General features: G+C 38.0%; 2 protein-coding genes across 2 annotated transcripts; both read right to left on the bottom strand.

Annotated features, from left to right (window-relative positions):
• Positions 1-2,247: 2,247 nt before the first annotated feature.
• On the bottom strand, positions 2,248-4,368 carry LOC306696028 (large ribosomal subunit protein P2-like). The gene is made up of 5 exons (XM_079159512.1): positions 4,318-4,368; positions 3,305-3,428; positions 3,144-3,192; positions 2,771-2,863; positions 2,248-2,366 (listed from the first exon to the last, which is right to left on the bottom strand). Exons 2-5 carry the CDS (start codon positions 3,425-3,427, stop codon positions 2,290-2,292), a joined length of 342 nt encoding a protein of 113 aa, XP_079015638.1. The 5' UTR covers position 3,428; positions 4,318-4,368; the 3' UTR covers positions 2,248-2,289.
• Positions 4,369-5,492: 1,124 nt separating this feature from the next.
• lin7c (lin-7 homolog C (C. elegans)) lies at positions 5,493-12,511 on the bottom strand. Its single transcript, XM_079158379.1, has 5 exons — positions 12,373-12,511; positions 10,971-11,089; positions 10,707-10,778; positions 10,363-10,572; positions 5,493-9,178 (listed from the first exon to the last, which is right to left on the bottom strand). Exons 1-5 carry the CDS (start codon positions 12,407-12,409, stop codon positions 9,011-9,013), a joined length of 606 nt encoding a protein of 201 aa, XP_079014505.1. The 5' UTR covers positions 12,410-12,511; the 3' UTR covers positions 5,493-9,010.
• Between the last annotated feature and the right edge of the window lie 1,512 nt (positions 12,512-14,023).

Genomic DNA, 14,023 nt, shown 5'->3' with positions numbered 1-14,023 from the left:
ATTGTTATAAAATGAGCCATTCAGAAAGTACTTTTGATGCTTTTGTACTGGTGATACGTTAGGTATATTTTGATAGTAATACTTAATACTACTTAATGTCATTTTACTTGTAGAGTATACAGTATTAATGAGTATTTATACACAGTGTTTTTGCTAAATTAACTTAAGTAAAATTCTGGGTACTTCTTCCAAGATGATTATATTCCTGTGGGAAGATATTTTGACTCAACTAGATTTATCTGACGGTTAACATTATATTACTTGCTGATTAAGATTATTTATTGAAAACATCTGATTGGTGACCTTCCAATGTACCAATACAAATAATATGAGACTCTAAAAGAAGCCTTTCAGCCCAAGGACCACTTCTAGAAGCATTAGAGCGGAACAAAGGGATCAAGTGTATTTGTATAGACCAAAATCACAAGTTTATATCAGAGCAGATGACTAACAATATCTACAGCATACAACATCCTCTATCCTCAGATCTTCAACATAAAGTACACACACAGCTACCATGCTGAACACGACATGACTCAGCTCATTGGAAAACTCCAAAAGTTGGAGATGAAGTAAGCCTTATAGTCACACACATGACTAATTGGCTTATTGGGACATACTGTCTAAGTTACCATATTCAAAGGTCATCGTGTAACTGTGTGGTTTAAACTTGTTCCATCTTTCACAAGGCTAGATTACCAAGTGGGCAACTGTCACTGGGCACCAAAACCCCAGGTTCACAGGCCCACCGTGTGGCAGTTGGTTTGTGGTACTCTTTTTGGGAAATGTCCATAAAGTAAAGCACGATATCACAGACCGGGTCCTTCTTTATTATCTGATTTTAAGCCCTGTTTTGAAAACGGGTCCTGTTGTACATATTCCTAAATTAAATTCTGGCAGGTTCATAGGTGGGCGGGACTTTGGCTCTATGCTGTACTCAGAGATCCCCATATGTGTTAACGGTTTACATTTGAATGAGTGTGTGTGGGTTTAGTAAGAGGTGGAGGTCACAAAGTAAAATAAAGTGATGTTCTGTATTTGACTATATATACACTATGAACAACACAGTAAGAGTTGTTTCTTGCCTTGTAACAGGACGCAGTACCTTTTGTAAGCTAAGTCTTACATCACCCCCAAGATCCATCTATCAGATATTTTATATTTAGGGCCTGCCAGTGTTAGCGTAGGAGAAAGGATTTGTAGGCATTGTGTCTTCTGAAAAGCACTGCCGGTGAGTACAGTTCAAACAAAAATACCCACAGCATTTTTGGCTGTAAGAGTATACATTGAAGTGTGATTTTAGTAACTCTGTCATTGTCTACTGTAGTGAAATGGTTTTGTGAGCCACTGTGGGATAATAATAATAAGAGGAGGAAGTGCTTGTCAAGAATTCACACTATTGAAATAATTATTTATTTGTTTTGATGCTGTTGTAAATAATTGACATCCAGGATGTTGACCTTTGAACCACATGAATTGGAAGCACTTGGTGACTTGGTTTGACCCGAGTAAAACTTTAAAGTGAAGGTTTTCTCTTCTCTTTATCAGTTTCACTGAACACTAGAAACCTGATTTCACTGATCGCTGTTTTGTAGTACAACATTTTCTTTTGATTCTTATGAATGCATTTTGTAATTGGATTTTTCTAGGCAACCTGTAAGACTACATACGTTTTTGTAAATAGTGAACCTTCAATTTTACTTCAAAGCCAGTTTACTTTAAATACATTTGGCGACCAGTCACCTGAACCCACAGCGTAGAAATGACTACGGACCAGCAGGTCACCTGCATGTGTTTGATTGTTTAACCACAGCAGTAAGTAATGCAAGTATAAGCATAGTGAAGGGATCAACATAGATCCCATGGATAATTAAAATTTTTTATAAACAATACATGAAATAGAGGGCCACATCTTATTTAATGTAAGGTGCAAAACATGTGGCATCTGCTGATCTTTAGGCTCGATTACATAATTTATGAGTCAATAACAAGCTACATGTTTGGTAGTTACTCTGGTGTGCTACAGCACAATTACTTGAAATAGTGCTGAATGTGCATAATCTAGTCAAATTAATTTCTGACTTTCACACATTTAAAACACTTAAGTTAGAGGTGGCTGTTTTATTATCTTTCAGAGGAGGCAGCACACACTGTACCTCAACAGCGACACACCTTTTCATACCCTACTTAATACCAGGATCACTTGGTGTACCATGTCATTCTGCAGTGAAAAAGAAATTCAAATAGTTTGGTGTTTTTTTTATAAATTTTATTATTTTTTGAAAAGGTTTAGTCGAACAGGCCGAATCCCATGTCGTCATCGGACCCCTCAGACTCCTCTTTCTCTTCCTTCTTCTCCTCCTCAGCTGTAAAACAAAAAGCACTTCATATTATTTCCTGCTATAGTCACCATAACATATTTAAACAGCTACGCTCATGAGGTCACTGTTAATTCAAGCAATCATTAACATCTATGTCATTACATGACAAATTGTGTGAAGTCACATCCTTTTCTATCAAATATGCAAAGTATAACAAGTTCAAAGCACTAATGTCCCATGAATTTAAATAGTTTTTGACAGATTACCAAGGTGACTTGTACCCACCAGGTCCATTCTGTCCATTTGTCAAATTTGATTTCAGGAAAAAGTATTGATGCCCAACTGATTTGGCTGAATGTAATCATGTTAACATACGAGGTGTAGAAAAAGGCACCGTGTGCCAAGGGTCGTTGGCGGTGACAAACAAGGTGCTAAACTGCAACGCTCACCTGCAGGGGCAGCAGCTCCACCTGAGCCAACAGCCGCAGAGGTGGCAACGGCTACAGCGCCACCTGCTGGCACGCTGGCCAGTTTACCGTAACCTGAGGAGACACAAGTTGGCAGACATAAGATCGGGTGATCACATTGACACTGCAGCCAGACACAGAACAGGTCAGACACAGTATGTTATCACTAGATATAATCGGGCAATTTTGTTAGTAATACTCTGACATAGCTCGTTTAATCTTAGCTCATGGAAATTAACATGTTGCCTCAATTACATTTTTATTTTTACAGTAATGACATTAAGAAAACGGTTTATTTAAAACTAAAATCTTAATTAATTGCTACACAGACACAACCGGACTGACGAACACTCACCTGTGGCGATCACCTCCTCCACATTCTTGCCTTGGAGCTCAGAAATGACCTGTTGAGAGATATCAAATGTGTGAATATCACAAAGGCAATGACTAGCCACTGGTACAAGAACTGCTGCCACAACACCAGACACACACAGTTGAGTGCAGGACGCTCTGTACCTTGTCCAGGCGGGTGTCATCGGCCTCAATGCCAACACTTTCTAGGATCTTCTTGATATCCTTGGCTGCAGGGCTGCCATTGCCACTCAGGGCAGCGAGAAGGTAAGCAGCAACGTAACGCATCCTGCAAAAAACAATAACCAGGAAGGTTCAAACAGGGAGCAGATGTGCTTATGGACATCACTGACCAGAAACAACAACAGCAACTTTTCAACATAAGACAAAAATAATTTAAGTTAAAGTAACCACATCATACATTTATTAAATTCTTACATATTTAGACTTCTTAAATCAACATATTGACGATCAACATTAAAACCATGAATGTGACAATATACAAAATGAAGTACTTAGAGGCACCTTTATTATCAAAAACCAGACCAGGCATCTTTTGTTGCCAACTGCAAAACCTTTCTGATCGAACCCTCGACTCCGCACGTGACAGTAATACTGTCAAGCAGCATATTCTTCCAATTTGAGTTTTCTTATTCTTTATAGCTAACGTTATGCGTTACATCGCATATCATTTTAAACCCACCAGATTGTAACGACAAAACGCTGGAGTTGAAGACATTTGTATGTCTCAAAACACCGTAATACTGGGTTTTCTGGTTATGTATAAAAAAATATATATACATATACCCGGGTTAAAAATAAGAGCATCTATTGAGACTGGACTTCACGGTGTGAACTCCATTTTATTAGCTATTAAGTATAGATCTGTAGTGAAAAATGTTGGATTTTATAAGACAAATGTTCGTTTAAAACGTGTTAAAGAAATACTAGTTTTTACACCCATGTGGCGGCGTGTTCTTCAGTGCCGGTAACATTAGCTAATGGTAGCTAACCTAGCCGCCAGAGACGTTGCGGTGTTGGAAATGAGATAATATCGCTAAAATGTCGCTCTTTCATACTTTCCAGCTACAGGAGGTGATGGTGTACTTATTTATATCAATAACATGCGTGTTCTTCCCGTGATAAATACATTTATTATATCTTTAAAACACACTCACTTGAGCTAGACGGTGAACGCGTGTACACTTCGAGGTTAGCACGGATAGAAAGGAAGTTACGTTACGCGACGAAGGCGAAAGAAACCTTTTCTTCTTCTTCGTGTTTAATAAAAGTCAGACAACGGGTACACCGCCACCTGCTGTTCCAGAGAGTGTAGTGCATACTGTGCCAGTTTCTAGGGCTGAGTGTTTATTATCAACATACACATAGAGAATGCTGATATCTTATAGTGCAGTCATGCAGCGTTATTGTAAACCTCTACACAACCCAACAATGGTTTCCTACAATAGATGTAGAATATTATCAAAAAAATACAGAAAACCACCACAGCTCTATTTCTATTAAAAAACCTAAATAGAAAAAAGCTGTGAAATACAAGATATATTAATCTGAATGTTGCATTTAAACTTCATTTGTATTCATGTCTATTTATTTGAAATTATTATGGGACATTTTTGTATTTTTATACATCTATGTAGGGATATTAAAATGTTATTAAAAGGTTTGTTCCATGTAATTCCATTATATTATACTTGATACAATAAAGACAAGGGGTACAAAAAAAAGCATTATTGAAAGGTTCCAATCACTGTCCAAGAAACCAATAACATAGATACACATCATTCAAGCTGCTGTCAGGGGGTATTTACTGATGTATTTTACATTGTAGAGCAACATTTTTAAATCTCTTGAGCTTATGTTAACCACAGACCTTATTTTAGTCATCTAATCAAAAAACGGTTAAAAAAAAACATTCACTCTGAGACAAAGGAACCGGTGGTGCAAAACTGCAGACTCATTCCTGGGTTCTAGTCCTCCAACAGTATTTGACAGCTAAAATGTAACATTTCACTCGACACTAGAAAGAGCTCTTACCGTGTGACTGTTCATGCTCTTGATGCAGATTTTCCATAAACACTTACAGTATGTGTCAGACATGAAGAGTGTAGACTTTTTTGCAGCCTGTAATTGCATCTTCTATAAGTATTACATGTTTGGAACATGACCTGTAATAAACGATAAGAGACATGCCCATAAACATCTTATTGTTTTGATTATGAAGGGATGGGATCACAAGTGTCCGCTCTACGCTTTGACTGCCTTTGGTGGTTGTTTCCAATGTTATTGAGCCTAAAAAATTAAATAAATATAGAGTCAAAAAAACCACCAGAAGTCAAATATTTAAGCAGTTTATTTAGTCTTTAGTCCAACTGTTTTTTTATTCTACATCACAACATTGTACATTCCACATCAATGTAACACAGTAAACTGCGTAAGAAACCAGAACACAAAATAACACAACATAGCCTACAGGTAATACTCCTAAACAAGCACAGACTCAATTATTTCAAAACATTATCAAAGTTTTCACAAATGTTGCAAGTTTGGTCTTGGTACTAGAAAGAAAAGACAAATCAGTTCAGACCTCAGAAAAGAAGGGCTGATGTCGGACAGCTCATCTCCAACAGCAGCGCTGCTTTAAGAGACACTTTGCTGACATGGCCCTGGTACACTGCAGTCAAAATGGAAGTACCCATTATTCCTGGTATTTGTTTTTAGGAAAATCACTTATAAAACTTGAGAAAAATATCAAAAGAAAGCTATTATAAAAAATACTCTATTGACCATTCCAATATATAGACAAGGGAAACTGGTAGAAACTTGAAAGGTACTTCACAAACATTTGCAACCAAGTTAGACAAATGGTCAGTGACATTCAGTGGTGAGTGTGACTGTGCAGTATCAATACCAAGTCTCATTACATGTTTTCCTGATTTACTATTCATGTGTGTAAGCAGTGGATCTAGCTAGCTAGTGTTGAATAAAACAATCAATACATTATATTAAGACATTTCGACTTCTATGTACACCCAGACTCTCTGCCTCAAAACTAAAGTATGCTCACAGTAGCCTATGGAATGGTCTATTGCTAACCACACGTTCACATCCCGACCATCAATAATTAGACAGCGAGGCTAATGTCAAATGGAGACTTTCACTGCAACTACTTTGATGATCAATATGAGAATGTTACAAACATTGTAAATGTCTCATAAGACAATTTAACTCCAATGTGTCTGAGTGCAGCGTTCCTAAACTGAGACATTTGTCCACACAGCCTTAAAGCAGTGATGGCCATTAACATTCTGCAGTAAAATGAAAACTATTTCGCACCATTACAGGATATTTCCAAAGTTTGTTAAATGACTTTGCATAGATAATTGATTTTGCATCCATTTTTTGCAGTGCGCTTGTTTTATTTTATACCGTGTTCCAAAATTCTGCATTTTTCTTAGAGGAGTAATGGATTACAGGGAGCACACACACACTACAATGGAACAGGCTATGTGCTCTGTGTGTATCATCACTTTTGTCTTGCAATATTTAAAGTAATCCGGCAAAGATGCCTCCCACTGACTCGAGTGAAGAGAAAACCTGACATTTAACAATGGACATTATGTAGCGACTGTAACAAACAAAAGAAAAAAAAACAAAGAGTGATTTGTTTGCTCTGAAGTTAACTTTAGCAAACAGCCATTTTAGTTCCAATTATTCTAACTATTATTTAGTTTAACTGGATGTTAATAGATGGTGGATAACTTAACACTCAGCTACACAAGCAATTGGTGCCATGTGTTTGTTACTTTATCCACCATCCATCTAACGCTACTTCAGTGACGCACATCAAATCTATCTTCACTACTGTCCTGTCTCAATGATGGGATGTGTTGGTCCTGAGACGCACATATTTAGTTGTTCCTCCAACAGCCATTTATACTGAAACTTATTACTTTTACCCTCGCTGGGAAAGCAAGAAAAGTCTCATTTTTGTTTGAATAATAAAATGCTTAAAAGAAAACCATGACTTGCAGACTTGTTTCACATGTTGCATGTAGACATAAGTGTAGGATTTGAGCTTCTCCACGAGGAAAGGTTTTTTAAAAGCATTAATATTCCCCATCATAATAAGGAACATCCATATTATAGCTAAACATGCACTCAGCAAACACTTTAAAACTATAAAAGAAGAACTTTGTAAGTGTTGTAAATATGGGAGGAAGGTCTACACATACTGTACATTCACACTGTTTTGACATTAGCCTGCTTAAACCTGCCTGTCAGGAAGTTGAATGTTTGGCAGTATTCAGTAACAAAATGTCATATCATTCTCATTGTTAAAATATTGTGCCATTTGTACATGACATACAAAGTACATAGGTGCCATTAAAGTGTTGGCTTTAATGGAGCAAAGACTGTTGGTGATGATAAAAGAACGATGACAAAAAGATACAGAAATCAGTCTGTAGTGACAGAAACAGTTTTAACGTATTAATAAGTTATTAAAAGTATGGGAGTACTCTTGTTTTTAGTCTGAGCCCAGCACCAGTTAAAGATGTCAATGACTACCAGTGAAGGTTTCATTTAAGAAACACCTTTGTTCTGCAAGATGTTGTTAAACAAAATGTTAAAAACTGACAGAAAAATAAAATATGCCAATGCAGCAGATTTACAGCATCATCCCTTAAACACGGTGTAAAGTCTGAATATGAAGTAGCTGTATATCATCAGCTCACATTAGGCATTATTGTGACCACAGAGATTGTTTGATATTCCAAAGACAGATGTTCAGTAACTGACTACTGTAGCTGGTAAAAAGAAGAATAACATGACCTACAGTACATTCCTGATTTATGTCAAGACAAGTTAAACAGAAGCTGAACAGGTTTTTATCTCATGTCATGCTGACAGCAAGTATTTGCTTATGAAGGTTTATTACTTTATTAAAAGTAGAAATGTGAGTCTGTGGCGGCAGCAATTTAGTTCAAAAGTTGCTGAGACCCCATTACATCACTTACAGTGCCTGCTGAGCTATTTATAGTGTGGTATGACGTTAGAAATCTATAAATGTAAGCCCAGAGAAAAATAGATAATCCATCATTTTTGTTTTGAAGGGTCCTTTCAGTGGTTTCCCTTATTATCCGGCATATAGCCGTTTCTTTTTCACGAATTAAAACATTTATCAACTCCTCCAAAGCTTCCCTTCTCCAGACATTGCCCGTAGAGCGGCAATACAAATAAAACTGCACCTTTTCTGAGTTTGCACAATTAAAGGGTTTCTACAAATGCCACCATGTATTTATATAAATTTGAATCTTTGAAAATAACAGATGCAAAGGATTTAGTAATTCCTGCCACAAGCATTTAATTACCAGTACTTGACTTTAAACCATTAAAAGTAAAAACATAACGGTGAACACAGTACATAAGATAAACATGCTTGCCCTGAGGCACTTGGTAGTGGCTGTGATAAAAGAATTAAAAACACTACCTTTCCATTTAAAGGAATTGTGTAGTTGGTCTCAAAAGCATTCAGAGTTGCATTCAAATTGTCAATTCAAAAATAATGCACACGTGTGAGTGACCACCTACACTGACAATCATGATCATTATAACGTTTGTCTAGAGTTGTAGTGTCCAGTGTAACAATGGCAAATATTAAAAAATGCTACAGAAAAGGGTAGAAGCACGATGTACAGTATATGAGAGTAGGAACTGGAACTAAAAACGTGTGTGTTTGTGTGTGAAGCATTTTTTGGGGCAGGGAGATAAAAAAAAGAGAGAGACCAGAATACATGGCCAGAAGGCTAGAGGAGGAGAGACATGGGAGCTGGGCATCAACACAGATAAATCCTACTGGGGGTAGTTGTTCTGTTGCCGGCGCTTCGCCGACCTCATTTTCTCAAAGCGTGACTCCATTTCCTCGAGGACTTTGGGGGTGTACCTTACTACCAGCTTCACTGAGCCCTGAGCTGCTTTGAGGAGTTCCACAGCTTTCTCATGGTGCTCACCTTCCACACTCTGGGGAAAAAACACAGAAACATGCTGTAACATCTTAATCACAGAGAGGAATACCAACCGCTGTAAAGTCCACTGTTTGTATAGCTTCGTAATCCAAAAAGCAATGCACAGTGGGCAATTGTTCAGTAACACGTTATGTCGTAACCTATGGAAGAAACAATAACCTCAATGCTTTATAGGAACTGGAGTGACTATAAAACTATCATAAGGTTTGGTAGCCTGGTTCAACTTTTCCATATAAACATTTGTAATTTGGACATTTTAAAGGGAGAATAAACTGAGCAATAAACAAAATCTGTTTATGTTGTACAACAATCAGATGATTGTTATTAGCTGATCCTGGAATTTTAAACTAACCAAGTACATCTGCAGAGTGCTGCCGTGTGGAGTTTTTGTTAAACAAATAACTGTATGTTTAAATTCTCAACAAAACACATTGCGTTTATTATTAAAGCCTATAAAACAAGTTGACTGCAATTCCCTTCCTCATAAACCATTCTTAGAGGCAGCAATTCTCAGAAGGATTTGAAACCTTTATCGTTTACATCCATATTTGCTTTTCTATCAGTCTTCTCCTCTGCTTTTATTGGTGATGCTTACAACCACCTAGTGGAATAGTGTAACACCATGAGCAGGACTGAATATGCGTCACCTACACACACGGGGGAATGTTTGAATATCCCCACTGACAAATCTGCTAAAAACATTGCTCCATAGCAACACTGAAAAAAACTCTAGATTTAGTTCTTCTGACATCTGCTTTGTGCAAAGGGACTGTTGAAAATAACAACATCATCACCAACATGATGATGAAAATGATCTCTGTTACCTGATTTCTGGAGACACCTCAGTCCAACTTTGGTGGCAAGTTAAAGTTTAACTCGGCTGTATGCTAAAGAAGCAGAGGTGAACTTTGGAGAGAGCCTAAGAACACAGGGTGTCCTCTGCTGTGCAGATTGTAAAGTCCTTTGAGGCGAATTTGTGATTTATGATATTATGAAGCTATAAAAATTAAATATAACCTGACTTGAAGTGTAGAAGTAAATCTTTTGCTCAAGTGTTTAGTTTATCACCTGGTGAATAATGAAGCCCAGTTTACAAAAAGATCATCTGAAGTGTGCGTCATGCTAAAGCTTCACTTGTAACATCCTGGAGTAAGTGTTGATGCTATGAAGTGAACGTACCACCCCATTGACAGAGAGAAGCTGGTCGCCTCTCTTCAGGCCTCCATGTCGGTCAGCGATGCCTCCTGGGATGATCCGTGAGATATATATAGGTGAGTTTTGCTCCTTTCCACCCATTATATTGAAACCCAGGCCTTCTTCTGTTTTGGGCAGTTCCACGACACGTGGATGTGAGTGTCCCTCACTTGCTGCAAAAGCTGCCACAGTTGCCTACAAATGAACAAAGTGGTATTATTCAACCATTGAAAATGCACTCGACACGCGATGTGTCAACTAAAGTAATTTAAAAAAACAAATGGTCTGAAAATAAAATGTGAAGAAGATGCTATTTGAGTTGGGTATACCTTCGCTGTGGCGTTGGCCCTGACCTCAGGGCTGCTGTTGATGTCCACCGTTTCATACACATGCTCATAAACCTGAAGAGACATTGTTGGACAATATTTTGTCACATCCCAGGAACAGCTGCCACATTTCCAAATGGTGAACACAAAGTCACTTAACCAAACCTTGTTTTTAAAAACACGTTAGTTTAACACCAGACGAGAAAAGTGAACTAACGCCATCTCACAGTTAAGTGTTTTACAAATACTAAAGTCAACAGGTCTCACTTCTCTGACAGCGTTACAGAATTCACTCTGTAAGACCCTCTGCAGCGCCTGCAGCTTCTGGGGAGGCACTTCCCCCGTCCTTTGGAGCTTATCAAGCAGTTCGACAGCACGGTTAATATCTGTCAACAAGAACACACATACACCATTGTCAGGGTTTCCATTGATATCTGCAAATTGAGACATTCACAATGACTGTTCTCGGTGTTAATGTCAGTACTAAATCTGTATCAATGTACAGCTTAAAAGCAAGTAACTATGAATAAGCTTAGCAAATGCTTGTTGTTACCACTGAATGAATGGTTCAAACTATTTACTGATCGCTGCTGTCAGTTGACATGACTTTAGTTGGTCTGAGATTGAATTTACCTCGACGTGCACTACATTTGTTCTGATGATAAATACGTTGTCCCTGTGAGGAAGCTTGTCTTGGCTTACTGCACTGTTAACATACCATAAATAAAAAAATATTAAGAATACTAATAAACTGTTAAGAAACTACACATGTCAATAGAGCAACTTACAATATAGAACACTCCAAAACAAGATATACGCTAAATGAATCCCGTATTAGTAGCACAGCGAGGACATAGCTAAATGATATACTATATTAGTACATTTCAAAGCTAACATATCATTAACTGAGTAATTGCCTCTACCACCACAGGGAGATGGGGCATTATCAGCTACTCTGTCAAAATAAATATGTGAAATTACAATACGGATTTTTAATAGTTATTTTTCCGATTAAAGAATGAAGAAAAGTAATTATTCTGTTAATCTGTGCTAACTGCTACTGTGACGTAGGCTGCTTAAATCATTAGCTACAACTTCCTTCAACATTTCAGTTTCACCAACAAGCAAAGAGATTGTTTCACATATTTTGACGTTTCTTATGTTCTTCTTCAGTCTAGGTTAACGTTAACGTACATGTGTTGGGGCTAGTTTAAATAAAAACACTGTATTAGCAGACACAGCATGAACTAATGTCAGCTTGTTATTAAAAGAAAGACTGAGTCTGCTATGTAAATATGTCCTACTCATGATCAAGCTTGTGCAAAAGAGTGCATGAAACCCCAATTATCATACGTTGAAGCCGTTAACGAACCAGCTGGGTTAACTATTTATTACTGTATGTTGTCACTGGTATTAGCGAGTTAGCTAGTGCGCTAAGTAAAACCATGTAGCTGTAAAAGCTATCGTTACTCTCGCTCGGTGACTAGAACATATATATATTAGTCAAAGTCAGAAACACTGGCTATCAGCAGGACATCATTGGCCCACTAACGATACGCAAAGTACCGATAATCACCAGCTCTGTGTGGCTAACGCTAAACTAGCTTAATGTCGCCATGGATCACAACAAATACTTCTAAGCTAACACTAGCTAGCCAATTAACTTTACCTCTTTCCAACCGCACGGGCTCCCCAAGCGATGCCATTCTCGAAACAAGTGGCTATTTAATTGCAGGTAGTTTTTGCGTTAAACACTAGATATAGAAAACGAAATATGGTAATCCCCTGTGGGCTAACGTTACGTGCGCTTAACCGAGACGATAAATCAGATTAGCCAAGTTAGCCGGCTAGGCTAGTTGACAGTGTCATGATGCGTTCACGTAATACTCGTAAAGTCTACAACTCATTACCCACCAAAGTCATGTTGTTTTCCCATAGTTATGGATGCTCCGAGGCACCACTGAAGGCATCTTTCCAAACTAATGTGAATAGGTCAATATTTTATTTTCAAATAACCCAGACGTAGTAAAGTATTTATGTAATACCATACATACATCACAATAAGGGCGCATGGCTGAGTGTAGTGGATAATGGAAGCTATTTATATCCTTGAGGACCCGTCCTTCTTAATGCTCGAGTGCCTTGGTGCATATTTTATTTCTGGAGTTGATAACCACTCTGAATGTTGGATATGCCACTGTGACTCATGTTTAACTTTAAGTATAGGTATTGGGTTGTGTAAGTTTTGTGTAATGCCCACATGAAATATGGACCTTTTGTGTTGTGTTTACACTGTGGTTCTCCTCTCAGCATTCAGGAAAAAGGTGAGGAAGGGTGCCCACTATGACCCATTTCACAATCAAACAATCACACAACCAACAGTAATCTGTGTGTTAGTGCATCATTCCTTGAACAGCTGTGCTGCACCTATATATGGATGCTCAGCTCAAGGGATTAATACATACTATCCTGTGTATAAGTGTCAAGGGAACAACCAGAATGTTCTTTGGCTATTTGCAGACACCTAGGAGGAATATTCTCTCTGCTGCTCTCTACTGGTTGCAGCACATATTGAGACTCCAGTACATAAATCTGCAGAAAACTGCTGCTGCACTGCTCCATGTGGGCGGAAACTTTCAAGCTTGACTCACTTCTGACCACACCCCAGTGATGACTCACAAAGTGTTTGCCTTTGACGTTTGATGAAATACACCTGCTGTGACATCACTGATTGGGGTGCGGCCAGAAGCACAACACACTTGAATGTAGTGGAGCAGCAGTATCTATTGTCTTTTTTTTAATACAAAAGGCTCATTGTTTTTGTCTTTAAGCGTCAGCCACATCTCTGGGTTAAACAAATGCTAAATCATACTGTAAGATCTATTCACATGTATGATTTATGATCACAAAAGACAATATAGGCTTCATTCCGACTGAAAGCCAACTGGTCTTTTCAGAGTCACTTTGATTAGGGGATGGCAGTTTTCTACTACTGATGCTTTGTTAAACAAAAACAGCTAGAGGCTCCTACTCATGATAGATGGAGCAGCTCAGAATACCTTGTCTATTATACATGGCAAAAGGTTTGATTCACTGTCCTGTATGCTGTAAATGAGTTAGTGCTCAGACACGTTTGAATTGGATTAAATCATTCAAATTCTAGGGTGGACTTTCTGTGAAAAGCAAGGCAGAACAACTGCTTGTGTTCCTGTAGGTTAACTAAATACTTTTTAAATTCTTACTTGGTTGTTGCAGCCATGACAATAAACCTTTTACTCTGTGATTCATGACAGTAGATCATTTGAGAGACACTGCATGCT

Source organism: Pholis gunnellus, assembly GCF_910591455.1.
Source record: "Pholis gunnellus genome assembly, chromosome: 1".
Lineage (NCBI taxonomy): Eukaryota > Metazoa > Chordata > Actinopteri > Perciformes > Pholidae > Pholis > Pholis gunnellus.
This window is presented reverse-complemented; position numbering and strand designations above follow the sequence as displayed.